The sequence below is a fragment of the Hemicordylus capensis genome, chromosome 1 (assembly GCF_027244095.1).
Source record: "Hemicordylus capensis ecotype Gifberg chromosome 1, rHemCap1.1.pri, whole genome shotgun sequence".
Classification (NCBI taxonomy): Eukaryota; Metazoa; Chordata; class Lepidosauria; order Squamata; family Cordylidae; genus Hemicordylus; species Hemicordylus capensis.
This window is the reverse complement of record NC_069657.1, coordinates 389,450,097-389,462,979: the sequence shown is the minus strand read 5'-3', so window position 1 is coordinate 389,462,979 and position 12,883 is coordinate 389,450,097. Positions and strand designations below refer to the sequence as shown.

General features: G+C 42.5%; 1 protein-coding gene across 3 annotated transcripts in view; it reads left to right on the top strand.

Annotated features, from left to right (window-relative positions):
• QPCT (glutaminyl-peptide cyclotransferase) overlaps positions 1–11,966 on the top strand; it is a 65,084-nt gene extending 53,118 nt beyond the window's left edge. For all 3 annotated transcript variants that reach the window (XM_053302795.1, XM_053302803.1, XM_053302813.1), the window contains 5 exons: positions 912–1,193; positions 1,285–1,464; positions 3,729–3,828; positions 4,330–4,446; positions 9,279–11,966. In XM_053302795.1, the coding sequence (XP_053158770.1) occupies positions 912–1,193; positions 1,285–1,464; positions 3,729–3,828; positions 4,330–4,446; positions 9,279–9,427 (828 nt within the window). In that variant the 3' untranslated portion in view covers positions 9,428–11,966. The remainder of the gene's footprint in view (positions 1–911; positions 1,194–1,284; positions 1,465–3,728; positions 3,829–4,329; positions 4,447–9,278) is intronic.
• Positions 11,967–12,883: the final 917 nt, after the last annotated feature.

The following is a 12,883-nucleotide window of genomic DNA, read 5'->3' as shown; positions in this document are numbered from 1 at the left end:
TTCCACACCCTCACATTTTTAACTACTTCCATGCATTTTCCAAGAAATTGTGAGAAAATGAACTGTTGATGTGTCCACACACATGCCCTCATGTTCTATCCCAGTTTCCCTTTACATTGTGACTGCTCAAAGCTACCATTGCCTTTCGATTAACCCAATCTCTTCTGGTTTACCCCTATACCAACTTCTCACTGGTGGTGGACAGGGATGGTACCTCCAGATGACTACATGTGCAGGGTCTTGGAAGAGTGATTCCCATATTAAGCTTCTATATTCATTATAATGGATATAGGAATGTGTACAACTTCTCCCTCCACACTTTACCTCTCCTTAAATAGCAACCCAGTCTGAAGCTGAGCATCGCCTCCACTTTGTAAATCAGACTAGTCTTCAACTGGAGTCTATTTTCCTTTTCTTGGAATATGGTGACTCTTACCTAGGACTTCCTCCCATGGCTGTGAATTTGATTTGTATCCAACAGTCAACACATGGGTTGCAAAGGGATGTTGTTTATACTTTGAGTGGTCACCACCTTGAAACGAAATGGCAGATCACTACCACCACCCCCAGCCCTGTCAGGGTCCCATAGGACCCCCTCCCATTTGCTGTGAATTTGCTTTGTAGTGGATTGTAATAGTTATTCGAGGGAGGCACACGCAAACTCAGACATGCAGACACACACAGGCATAGTGATTTCATAAGCTTTCTTCCCTTGGGAAAGTAGACTGAACATGAAATTTTGAAATGAAAGCTATCAATGGGTTTTATTCCAGTATATCATTTCAGAGGAAAATGGTAAGCTTTGTCAGGTTCTTCTCTAGTACATCTAGTTCCTGCAGAATTCATTTGTGTAGGTCTGCTTGAAAATAAGGAATGTTCATCTCACTTGACCTTGGCTTTATACCTTTCAGCATATCAAGCACCGTCTGCAAGGCCTACAAGCTGGCTGGGTAGTAGAAGATGACACATTTCAGAGCTATACTCCTTATGGATACCGCACATTTTCCAATATCATCAGCACCCTCAATCCCCTCGCCAAGCGTCATTTGGTGCTTGCTTGTCATTATGATTCAAAATACTTTCCACCACAACTGGATGGCCAAGTGTTTGTTGGAGCCACCGACTCAGCTGTGCCCTGTGCTATGATGCTTGAACTGGCACGTTCCTTAGACGGACAGCTTCGGTCTCTAAAGGTATTCATTTATTTCTCCAGTTCTGCCTGCATTCATTGTGACCCTGAGCCTGGTGACTGACTTTCTCTTTTGTTCTCCCATCTTTCCACAGGACGCCATCTCAGGTGCCACATCAGATCTCTCTCTGCAGCTAATTTTCTTTGATGGTGAAGAAGCCTTCGTTCAATGGTCCCTTTCTGATTCTCTGTATGGTTCTCGGCACTTGGCTGAGAAAATGGTGTCTACACTTCATCCAACGGGTGCCATAAACACAAATCAGATTCAGGGCATTGTAAGTGAAAAGTTTATGAGGGGAAGAGGAAATTGAAGTAATTGATCCAGGCATCAGATCACAAGAATTCTTGTGTAAAATATTTGGTTTGATTGGAGCAGAGACAGAAAAGCATTTTGCAACCTTTAGACAGGTGTAGCCCGGGCTTTCTCTCTTTATTTCTTTTCTGCAAAAGTTAAACATGAAAGTATCATGGTTTTCAGTGGGAGGCAGGTAAGTGTCTACTTAACTCTCCTACTAAAATTAATAGAATTGGATCATGCCCTTAGCCTATGTAAGTAGCTGTTTAAGCCAATGGGTCTCAAAACCTGAACAACAGTGAGTACAGTACATCACAGGTTGTATAGGAGGCACTCTAGCATAGATACAGCCACCATGGAATCTCAAGAATCTCAGTTCCCCCCCCCCCCACAAAAGAACTAAACACGTTTCCAGCTGGCAAAAGACCCCTAAAGCTGTGAACAGCTTCTGACAAATACACAGGGCTAGTAGTAGTTAGTGGGCTATGGTATTACTGGGAAATTTTCAGAGCAGAATGTTGGAGCTCTTTATATAATAAAAGCAAAAAAATTAAAATAAAACAAAACACCAACATCAATGCTGTAATATTAAAGTCAGTCTTGTAGTAAAGTCAGTCTTGTAGGACTGCTACTAAAGGGAAACACTTAGTGGCTGGCATGATCTGCAACCAATATGGAGAGAGAGGGAGGTGCAGAGATGCTGCTGCAGACTCCTCTAAGTCGTGAGGATGTGGATGCTGCTGTGGACACACAAGTGCAAAACCAGTGTTCCTGCAGTTTCCCCCATGGTACCAAAGAGTGTTGAGCTAGAGCATCTTCTCTCCTTTCCTTTCACAATGGCACCAGCAATGACCTGATCAGTGGGGGAATGAATGAAACACCTCAAAACTGAGGTGGGATACCTCAAAAGTTACTAACCCAACATATTTGCCACTCAGTGTTATCGACTTCAGGTCATGCACAGATGGGCCAGTCCTAAGAATAGCCATCAACTTTACAGACTCTCTCTTAGCCATTCTAGTAGCATCTTTTTTACCATATAGTTTGCGGTAAGCCAAATTGAAAGATGGGAGACAGACACAAACACGCACACACCAGGTAGAACATTCATATCATTTTCCTGGAATTCTCAACATTCCCCAAATTTTGCAGGCATTAGCTGACATCCTAACACAGCACAAACACTTCAAACTTCAGCACCCATGTTGTGCTAGCCCCCATGTTAGTCCCCAAATGTGAGTGCTCTGTTAAAGCGGAATGAAAATAAAACTGCTAATCTTGTATATAAAATAAAACTGCTAATCTTGTAATTTGTATAGCCCTTATACAAAACTATGGTGCGGCCACACCTGGAGTACTGTGTACAATTCTGATCACCACATCTAAAGGAGGACATTGTAGAACTGGAAAAGGTGCAGAAGAGGGCAACCAAGCTGATCTAGGGCACCTTTCTTATGAGGCAAGGCTACAACACCCTGGGGCTATTTAGTTTAGAAAAAAGATGACTGCAAGGAGACAAGATAGAGGTCTATAAAATCATGCATGGTGTGGAGAAAGTAGATAGAGAGAAATTCTTCTCCTTCTCACATAACACTAGAACCAGAATTGCTGGGAAATGTAGGACCAGCAAACAGAAGTATTTTTTCACACAACGCATAATCAACTTGTGGAATTCTCTGCCACAAGATGTGGTGACAGCCAATAACCTGGAAGGCTTTAAGAGGGGTTTGGATAACTTAATGGAGGAGAGGTCTATCATCGGCTACTAGTTGGAGGGCTGTAGGCCACCTCCAGCCTCCAAGGCAGGATGCCTCTGAGTACCAGTTGCAGGGGAGTAACAGCAGGAGAGAGGGCATGCCCTCAACTCCTGCCTGTAGGCTTCCAGTGGCATCTGGTGGGCCACTGTGTGAAACAGGATTCTGGACTAAATGGGCCTTGGGCCTGATGCAGCAGGGCTGTTCTTATGTTATGTTAAATGGAAATCTAACAATATTATCCTGACTTACTGCTTGCGTTCATAGTAAACCAGTGATGCTGCTGAGGCTGCACAGGGAAAGTCATCATATGACCCTTGAAAATGTGTTTCCACTCTAATAGCATTTCTCGAGTGTGGGTGGAAGGTCTTTCCACCCTTGCCCAAGTACGCCAGCGGGGACTAGTGTGGCGACTAGTGCAGCATGGGCACTGAGGTTAGGAGCACCCCTGCTGTGACATTTAACACAGTTCTTCATTTATTTTTCATAGGACCTTTTTGTTTTACTGGATTTAATTGGTGCTCGAAATCCAACTTTTCCAGTTTACTTTATGAACACGGCTCGGTGGTTTGGGAGACTTGAAGCAATTGGTAAGAACATGTTACACAAACATAGCAACTAAAATAAAATCAGTTCTGCAAGTCTTACACAGTAGAAATTCTGGATATTGCTTTAAAAAAAAAAGTTTAAAAAACCCTGTTCTATCTCTGCTTTTAAAGCACCAGAATGTAACAAGTCATACGAAGTCCCTCATCCCATTTTTTAAGATAAAGAACTAGGCAAGTATTAACTAAACAGTGAACTGCTAATGGGGCAGCTAATCATATTCAGTCTGACACGACATTCAATAGTGTTCCCTGTGAAAACGCCCAGTTCACACAACCACCTTGTTTTCCAGGACATGATAAATGCCAGCAATCATAGCAAAGGAATTCACAAGACTCCTTTATCATGTGAAATTGTGGAGTAAATGATTGTGGGAGGACTTTCCTGCCTCAAAATGAGTTGTTTTAAATCAAACTTAAGGCCCTTTTTAGTCATTATATCTTGCTATACCTGGCTTAAAACATTGTTTTCTTTTTTAACTGCAGAACAAAACCTCAGTGATTTGGGTTTGTTGATAAACTACACTCCTGGAAGACAGTATTTCCGGGGTGATTTACGAAGATATCCAGTTGAGGATGACCACATTCCATTTTTAAGAAGAGGTATGTAAGCCTATATTAGTTGTTTACTTATAGCAAGATGATGGAACAATATTTATGGCTGGAATACTTTATCCTCAATTTTTGGTACATCTTAATCCTCAAGTAAACAGTGACGAGATCTGATTTTCAGGCATCACACTTCCTCATCAGTTCCTACTTAAAGTTCTCTGTTGATCTCATAGATCCTGAAAATTCCTAGCTCACTTATGGAAAGCAATAATCTCTCATTATTTACAGTACTGATCTTGTTATGCATCAGAAGCGTAGCGAGGCTGGCGGCAGCCCGTGTGCGGCCACTGCCACAGCCCCCTGGCCCCATCCCCGTGTCTGACATCAGACGCGGGGGACCTGTCTAGGGCTGCACTCACAGCCCCTGATTGGTGGTGGCCCAGGTTCTTTGAACCCGTTTGCCTAATGGTGGCTCCACCCTTGTTATACATATCTATATTCAGCAAGTGTTAGTTGGAAGTGGGTCGCTCACATGCTCTGGATTTTGTTCATTTGATTAGATTCTGTATTCATTTGTGCTTTGCATAGTACTGTGACACATCCTCCAATCTCTCTTTTGCATTGCATTTAGCCTCAGTCAGGGCGGGTGGGAGTCTCTCTACTCAAATTGCCAGATTTGTAATGTGGACACCTAAAGTATGCACAAAGTCATCTCTGGCCCACAAAATCTTGGCCACAATTTGTTAGCCACTAAGATATCACTAGACACTGGCCTGGTTCAGACAGTCTGTTGGTTGGATGAGTGTCATGGGCCAAAACTGTTGATGGGGGGTTATTACTTATTATAGCAGAGTATTTCAGGAGCCAACTCACTCCCATTACAGCAGAAGTTATCAGGGTCTTAGGGGCAACAGCTTGTGAATGATAAGCATGGAGATTCATGTAAGGTTAAACTAATCTACTTTATTCAGAAGTACATGATGATAGGAAAGACCTATATCTAAGTGCTGGCGAAATGGTGGTCAGAGAAACACCTATAGAAGCATGGTGCTCAGAGGGAAAGCTAGAAGCATTCTGGGAAGGAGGAGGAGGAAGTCAGGAAGTTCCTGAGTATACTCTATCAATTGAGGGGTGATAGAGGCAGAGATAAACAGGGAAGAGAAGGAGACCCTGATTGACTGTCTCTGCTCCCAATGCTCCTCGTGGCTATTTGGGTTACTGGTGCAAAAAGTCGATGCCATCCGGGAGCTGGATCGCCCATAAAAACAGCACCAAGCTTCACACGTAAAGCAATCCTGCGGTAAAGCAAACTGCAGCCCTGCATATCATCTGAACCCAGGAGATGTGAAAAAGCATGTTTTACAAGCCAAGATATGAAAGCAGAATTTGATCTGTAGCAGGATTCTTGTGTCACAACTCTAGACCCAAGCTGAGGAGGGAAGACAGGAAAAGAGGAAGCACATGAGCTCAGTACTGTTTGGTTTGCATTCCCAATCGTCATCATTATTTTAATTCACCTCTTTGTTGTTTATAGCACTTTGGGTTTGCTGAATTTTAAGTTCTTTTACTCCATGAAACATAAAAAGCTTTGGTAACAGGCAGAATAATTTAAAATATAATCAGTTAATTGTACATAAGCCAATAATTAATAGTTTTTAATTGGTTGGCAGTTCTTTATAATTAGTACCTTGCTAATGATGCAGCGGGAAAATGACTTGATTAGTAAGCCAGAGGTTGCCAATTCAAATCCCCACTGGTATGTTTCCCAGACCATGGGAAACACCTATATTGGGCAGCAGCCATATAGGAAGATGCTGAAAGGCATCATCTCATACTGTGCAGGAGGAGACAATGGTAAACCCCTCCTATATTCTACCAAAGACAACCACAAGGCTCTGTGGGCGCCAGGAGTCAACACCGACTCAACAACACACTTTACTTTAGTGTCTAGATAAGTTAAGAAAGGAGACTTAGTTATATGAGCAATGTGATTTCTGCAACATGTATGTTTTTTCCATATAAAATCAAATGTGAAATGAAGCATTTGGGGGCAAACTATTAATGACATTGGGCAATATACTGCACAATCTCCCATTGATGCTAAGGACTCAATGGGTCCTAAGGGTCTCATTGATGTTTATGACCTGCCAGTGGTGCTGCACAACTTCAGAGGCAGCCCTGACAATATGGTGATGGGGCTACTGTGGAAAGCATTTCAAGCATAACCTATAAAGCCCTAAATTGTTTAGGGACAGAGTATTCAAGATAATACCTTCTTTGTTATGAGCCCCACCACTTATTGAGATCATCAGGAGAGGTCCATCTACAGATGCCACAAGCTTGTCTTTTGGTGGTTGCACCCCCTTTATGGAATAGCCTCCCCAGTGAGATTCTCACTGGCTTCATCACTTTGTTCTTTTAGACGCCAGTTAAAGATCTTTTTGTTCACACAGGCCTTTTAAATTCAGGTTTTAAGATTTGTTCTGATTTTAAACGAATTTTAAAATGAGTTTTTAAGCTGTTTTGTATTGTATTTTGTATTTTCTCTTTACCTTTTTTGTCTGTTATGATTTAATGTGTGATGTGTTTTTATTGTATGTTTTAATCCTCTGTTGTGAGCCACCCAGAGCACAATTTGTTATGGGACAGCTAACAAATGCAGTGGGGTTTTTTAAAAAAATTAATTATCATCATCATCATCTGGTGGCTACTTAGGGATGGGCCTTCTCCATTGCCACCCTGAGGCTCCAGAATGCACTCCCTGTTGAAATTTATATATTTAACTTATTTATATACCACTCAAAACTCACAACTCTGGGCAGATTACAGAAATAAGAACCTCCCCATCTCTGACCATTTTTTTAAAAGGCCATTAGGACAGATTTGTTCAGCCAGGCTTTTAATTAGACATGGGGTTTAACATTGTTTTTAAATTTTAAGTTACTTTAAAATTTTAATTTTTCTCAATATTAATTTGTTTTGATTTGTGTTGTTTTATTGTAAACTGCCCAGAGATGTGAGTTTGGGGAGGAATATGATTGTGTTACATAAATAAATAAGCAAGCATGCATGCATGCATCTGGGCAGCACAGCGCTCCTAGGGGTGTGTACAAAACCAGATTTGCCAGAACAGCTCGGTTTTGGCCTGGTCAAGATGGGCCCAGTCCGAGTTCAAACTGAGCCAGCTCAATTGGCTTGAAGCTATACTGTTAAAGGGGAATTGGGTGGGGATTCCCCTTTACCATTACAGGGCAGGGGGGATTTCCTAGGTATAGAGGGGGCAGGAGAAGAGTAAAAAGTACTTACAGCAGCCACCGGGGGTGGTCCCATCCCCAGCCTCCCCGAGTAGCCCAGGCCAGTTTGGGCCGAGTTCGGGCTTCTGTGCATGCATGGAAGCCATTTTAGCGACAACCATGCCTGCACAGAGGCCCCAAACAGGCCTGAACCAGCCCGGGGTACTCAGGGGGAGGCCAGCAGGGGTGGGGGGAGCCACCACCACATCCCCATGTGGCAGCTGCTGCCACAGCTCGTACTTGTAAGTACATTTTAACTCCCCTCCCACCCCCTCTGTACGTAGGATAGCCCCCCCTGCCCCTGCCTGTACTGGTAAAGGAGAACCCTCATCAGATTCCCCTTTACCAGTATAGCTCCAAGACAGCTTGGTTCAAGCTGAGGCTGGTCTGGTTCAACCCTGAACTCATTGAGAGCCAAGCCAGCTTGACATCAAGCCCAGCTCAAACCGAGCCAGCTCACACATCCCTAAGTGCATTCCTGCTAACTGGGCAAAGAGGCACCTTTTAACGTGGTGATTCTCTTTATTTAGCAGGGGGAGAGCAACTGGCCCTATCCACCCCCAGCACAGTACCTCCCATGACTGTTGCTGGTGTCTATCTTGTGTTTCTTCTTAGATTGTGAGCCCTTTGGGGACAGGGAGCCATCTTATCCATCTTATTTATTTATTATTTCTCTATGTAAACTGCCCTGAGCCATTTTTTGGAAGGGCGGTATAGAAATTGAACGAGTGGATGAATGAATGAATGAATGAATGAATGAAGGGTTTCTTCCATTCTTTCTAATGAAAAGGAGCACTGTGCCCAGATGTGCTGGAGAGGCATTCCACTGCAACCCCATCACTACCCCATTGAGGCTGCCTTTGAAGTTGCGCAGCAGCCCCAGCAGGTCCTCAGCATCAATGGGAGACTGCGCAGAAAGTTGCCCAGTGTTTCTTTTCACGAGTCTATCCCATTCACATATGGAGCCGGAGCCTTACTTTAACAGTAAAAGGAGCATTGAGGAGGGGGTTAATGAACACGCCCCTCTATTGTATTTTATCCAGTATCTTTAATGGTTTGTTGTTTAGAAGTGTCTCCCAATTGAGATCCTGTTGGGGGTGGGGAAACAAGGAGAAAATGGAGTTATTTCTGAACGAACTCTCAGTTAAATCTGTGTCAGATTACTTTCGCTTCATGGGGGAAGCAGCTATAAAACATCCTCCCAGAAAGGTTTGTTACCATGTTATTGTTGCTTTTAGTATTAAGATCTGTCCACTCCCTGCTTTATATGGAAATGGAGAAGACAGGTCATTGATATCCCTATCATGGCATGTTTGACCCTTAGCTGAACTCATGTTACCTAAAGCTAGTTTTCAGTGCTAGTTTTCTCAAACCTTACATTATCTCCTCCCCGCCACGATTCATCAGTCCAATGGCCATCCATTTCATTTCCTTACACTCTAGCAGTGTTGGCTTGGAACTATTTCAGAACAAAATTTAGTAAAAGACATCAGACCAGAACAGGACATCATAGAAATTCCAGACTGCACTCAGTAGGCTCCAAACACCTGATCATCCTCTTTGCATCTTTTGTTCTCTGTTCCCCCCCAGGGGTTCCAATTCTACACTTGATACCGTCTCCTTTTCCTCGTGTGTGGCACACCATGCAGGACAATGAAGAAAACCTCAGCAAGCCCACTGTGGACAACCTCAACAAAATACTGCAAGTGTTTGTTCTGGAGTATCTCAACCTCCCCTAACACCCTCTCGCCCACCAAATTGCTGATCTGTTTTAATAATACCACCAGGCCCTCTTGGGGTGTTTCTAAGAACAGGCTCTGGATCCTTTAGGAATAAAATGCCCTACTTCACTGCTTGCTCTAAAAGAGAGCCAATCCCTCAAGATTAAGCACTACTGTGAGTGATCTTTAATTATCTCTTCCAAGAAAATCTGCAGAGAGCACCTACAGATAATTAGACCACTGTGACAACTGTGCTGAAAAGAAGCCCATAGAAAGCATTATTCTTGTAAAAGCAAGTACATATAACAAAGACTGTCCTCCATCTTTATGCACTTCATACATGCACATCCCATCCTTCTGCCAAGTAGCTCAGGCTGGTGTACACGGTTCCTCCTCCCCCTCCCAATATTAATCTCACAATTCTGTGTGATAGGTTAAACTGAGAGATGGTGACTGGCCCAGGGTCATTCAGTGAGCTTTAAGGCTGACTGAAATTTGAACCTACATCTCTGTGGTCCACATCCAGCATGCTTACCAGTAACCTACACTTGAATCTTAGTTTACCGTAGCTACGATCTCAGTATCATGGTTGTACCCAATGATAGTTTGTAATAGTTTCTCTACATTGCTCTTCCAAAGAACTAAGAAAGCACTGTTTTCTTAACAAATCAGGGTGAGAATTATGAATGGTGGTTCATTTCCTGTGATAATCTGATGTCTGGACGATCTTATGATCCACTCTATGGTTTGAGGCTGCAGTAGGCATTTCCAACAGGCTATGCATCATAAGCATTGTTCAGACATTCCTGAAAACTCATATAAGTGTACAGCATGCATAGATACAGATCTGTACACAGGCACAATTATTCACACATTTTTTCTGAACACAGGCATAGCAGTACTACACATCCTATCTTTATCCTGCATTTGAGGGGCCTGTATCCAGGTTCACTTTTGAAATGACGGCAGGTATAGTCATTCACACAAAAGTGTATGTGAGTGAACAGACATCTGAACACTAAAATGTCTGTATAGGACAGTTCCCAGGATAGCGGATGCAAGTCAGGGCTGAGGTAGCAGTCTTACTACAGATTGCTTACCACCTAGCAAATGGTGACTTGTACTGACACCACTGAACATGTGAAGCTACGCTTATTCCTGAATGTGCACATTTTCAGGCAGCAACTTCCATATCCTTTGAAAATATATAATACACACCAATGCAATCGTGTCACAGCAACTTCATCTAATAATGTGATTCTATAAACCTGCTTTAGCTGTAGCAGCAGAAAGAATGCCTTGGCTATTATAACTGAAGCAACACTCTCAATGACTCTGCCTAATGCCAATCAACCACCCCAGTGTTTTCACCTTTAAGATCCTAGACTACTTCCTTTGCATTTGCTCCAGTAGATACAACAGCTGCTGCTCAGTACTTTGGGAAACTGGAGTGCCCAATTCATACATTTGAACTCAGGGCTTCAATCCCATCAGTACTGACCACAGAAGTACATCTCTCTCAATGCTGCTTTGTAACACTGGACTTGAGTACATGTAAGGGACAGGGCTTCTGCAGATACTCTGAATTAACCCTTTTAAAAATGCTTTAGAAGTGAGTGCAGCAGGGAAGCAACCTGCCTAGAGAGCAGGAAGCTGTTGGCTTGAATCCTCACTGGTGTGTTTCCCAGAATATGGGAAACTCCTTTATCAGGCAGCAGCGATATAGGAAGGTGCTGAAAGGCATCGTCTCATATGCATGGGAGAAGTCAATGGCAAACCCCTCCTGTAGTCTACCAAGAAAACCACATGGCTCTGCGGTTGCCAGAAGTTGACACCAACTCAACAGTACAACCAACCACTGTTAGGGCAAGCGCTTACATTTTCAAACCTGCACCAGGTACATGCAGGATAGACAGCATTCCTGTCTCCAGTTTTGGATAGTCACTGTAATAGTTACACAATCAGCTAAGCTGAAACAGCAGCCCCTTGGAGTTGGAGTTAGACAATATCAACAGTTTCTAATTTAAAAAGAGTCTCCTAGATAGGCAACTCCCAGTAAATTCCAATGCAATTACTCTATTACTGATGTTAACAGAAAACACTTTCGTTAACAGAATAGATTCTACAGAGAATTAGCGTAAAAATCACTCATAAAGATCAGGTTTGTCTCCTCTGAACTGAAGAAGGGGGCGGGGAGGAGGGGAAGGACAAGTGAACATAGAGATGTAAAAATGACAAGGAATAAATTATCCCTTATTAATGAGAGCAAAAATGTACTTCAAGAGACTCCTCTGAGCTTTATAGTTTTCTTGGGACCACCCACCATAGCCTATCAGTTATAGCGTACAGGGGACAGGTAAGAGACAGCAGCAAGCCCATTCATTTAGACCTTTTACTGTAGGAATTCCTCTACATCATGGAAGTCTTAACTGTACCAGAGTTAGTATCTATAGCATCAGCAAGAGGAATGTACATAGTTTTTTCCACCAATTTGTTTTAAGATTATATGGAATTAAAACAAAAATGTTTTAAGAAAATAAACTAATTTAGCACGTTACAGTTGCTGGTTGCCATTTGTAACAGAAGCCATATTTTTGGTTCTTATGTCTGATTTTGTTGTTAAAATTCCATAACCCAAATGTAGTCTTTACTATTACTACTACTATTACTACTACTAGTACAATATTTATAAACCGCTCATCAACCAAAGTTCTCAAAGCGGTTTACATAGAAAAATAAATAATACATATAGAAGATAGTCCCCTGTCCCCAAAGGGCTCACAAGCTCAAAAGAAACATAAGGCACATACCAGCAACAGCTACTGGAGGGATGCTGTGCTGGGGTTGGATAGGGCCAGTTGCTCTCCCCCTGCTAAATATAAGAGAATCACCACTTTGAAAGATGCCTCTTTGCTTAGTTAGCTGGGTCTTTAAACAGAGCATCAAACTTGTGTTTACTGGATAAGCAAGTGACTTATAGATTATCACGGTAAAATAAACCTTGTTAAAAATCAGTTGGAAGCTATTATTCTTTCCCCCGCCCCCAACATTTACACTTTCAGTTATGTTGGTGTGAAAAACCAAAATATACACAGTGGGTAAGACAATATTTTCTACTAAACCAATTCTGTTGGCCTAGGAGAATACAAACTGCCTTCTGCCTGGTGAAGAGTTCTTTAACCTCAAAGAAACCACAAGAAAGAATGCTTAATCCAGATCAAATGATCCATATCCTTTACATTTTGTTTTTGTAAACCATCCTAGGAACATTACTGAATGTGTGTGTATGTATGGAACACCACTTCCATTCATGAGGAAGGACTGTTGGATTTCTGTCTTCCACTCCATTAGCAGCCCATCATGTTGTAACTCATGCTATTTTGGAATCAAAATCCATTTTGGGTGGGGTGGGGGACGATGACACTATGACCTGCAGGAAGGGTTGAGAAAGCCCCATTCCATATGTAGTGTGCC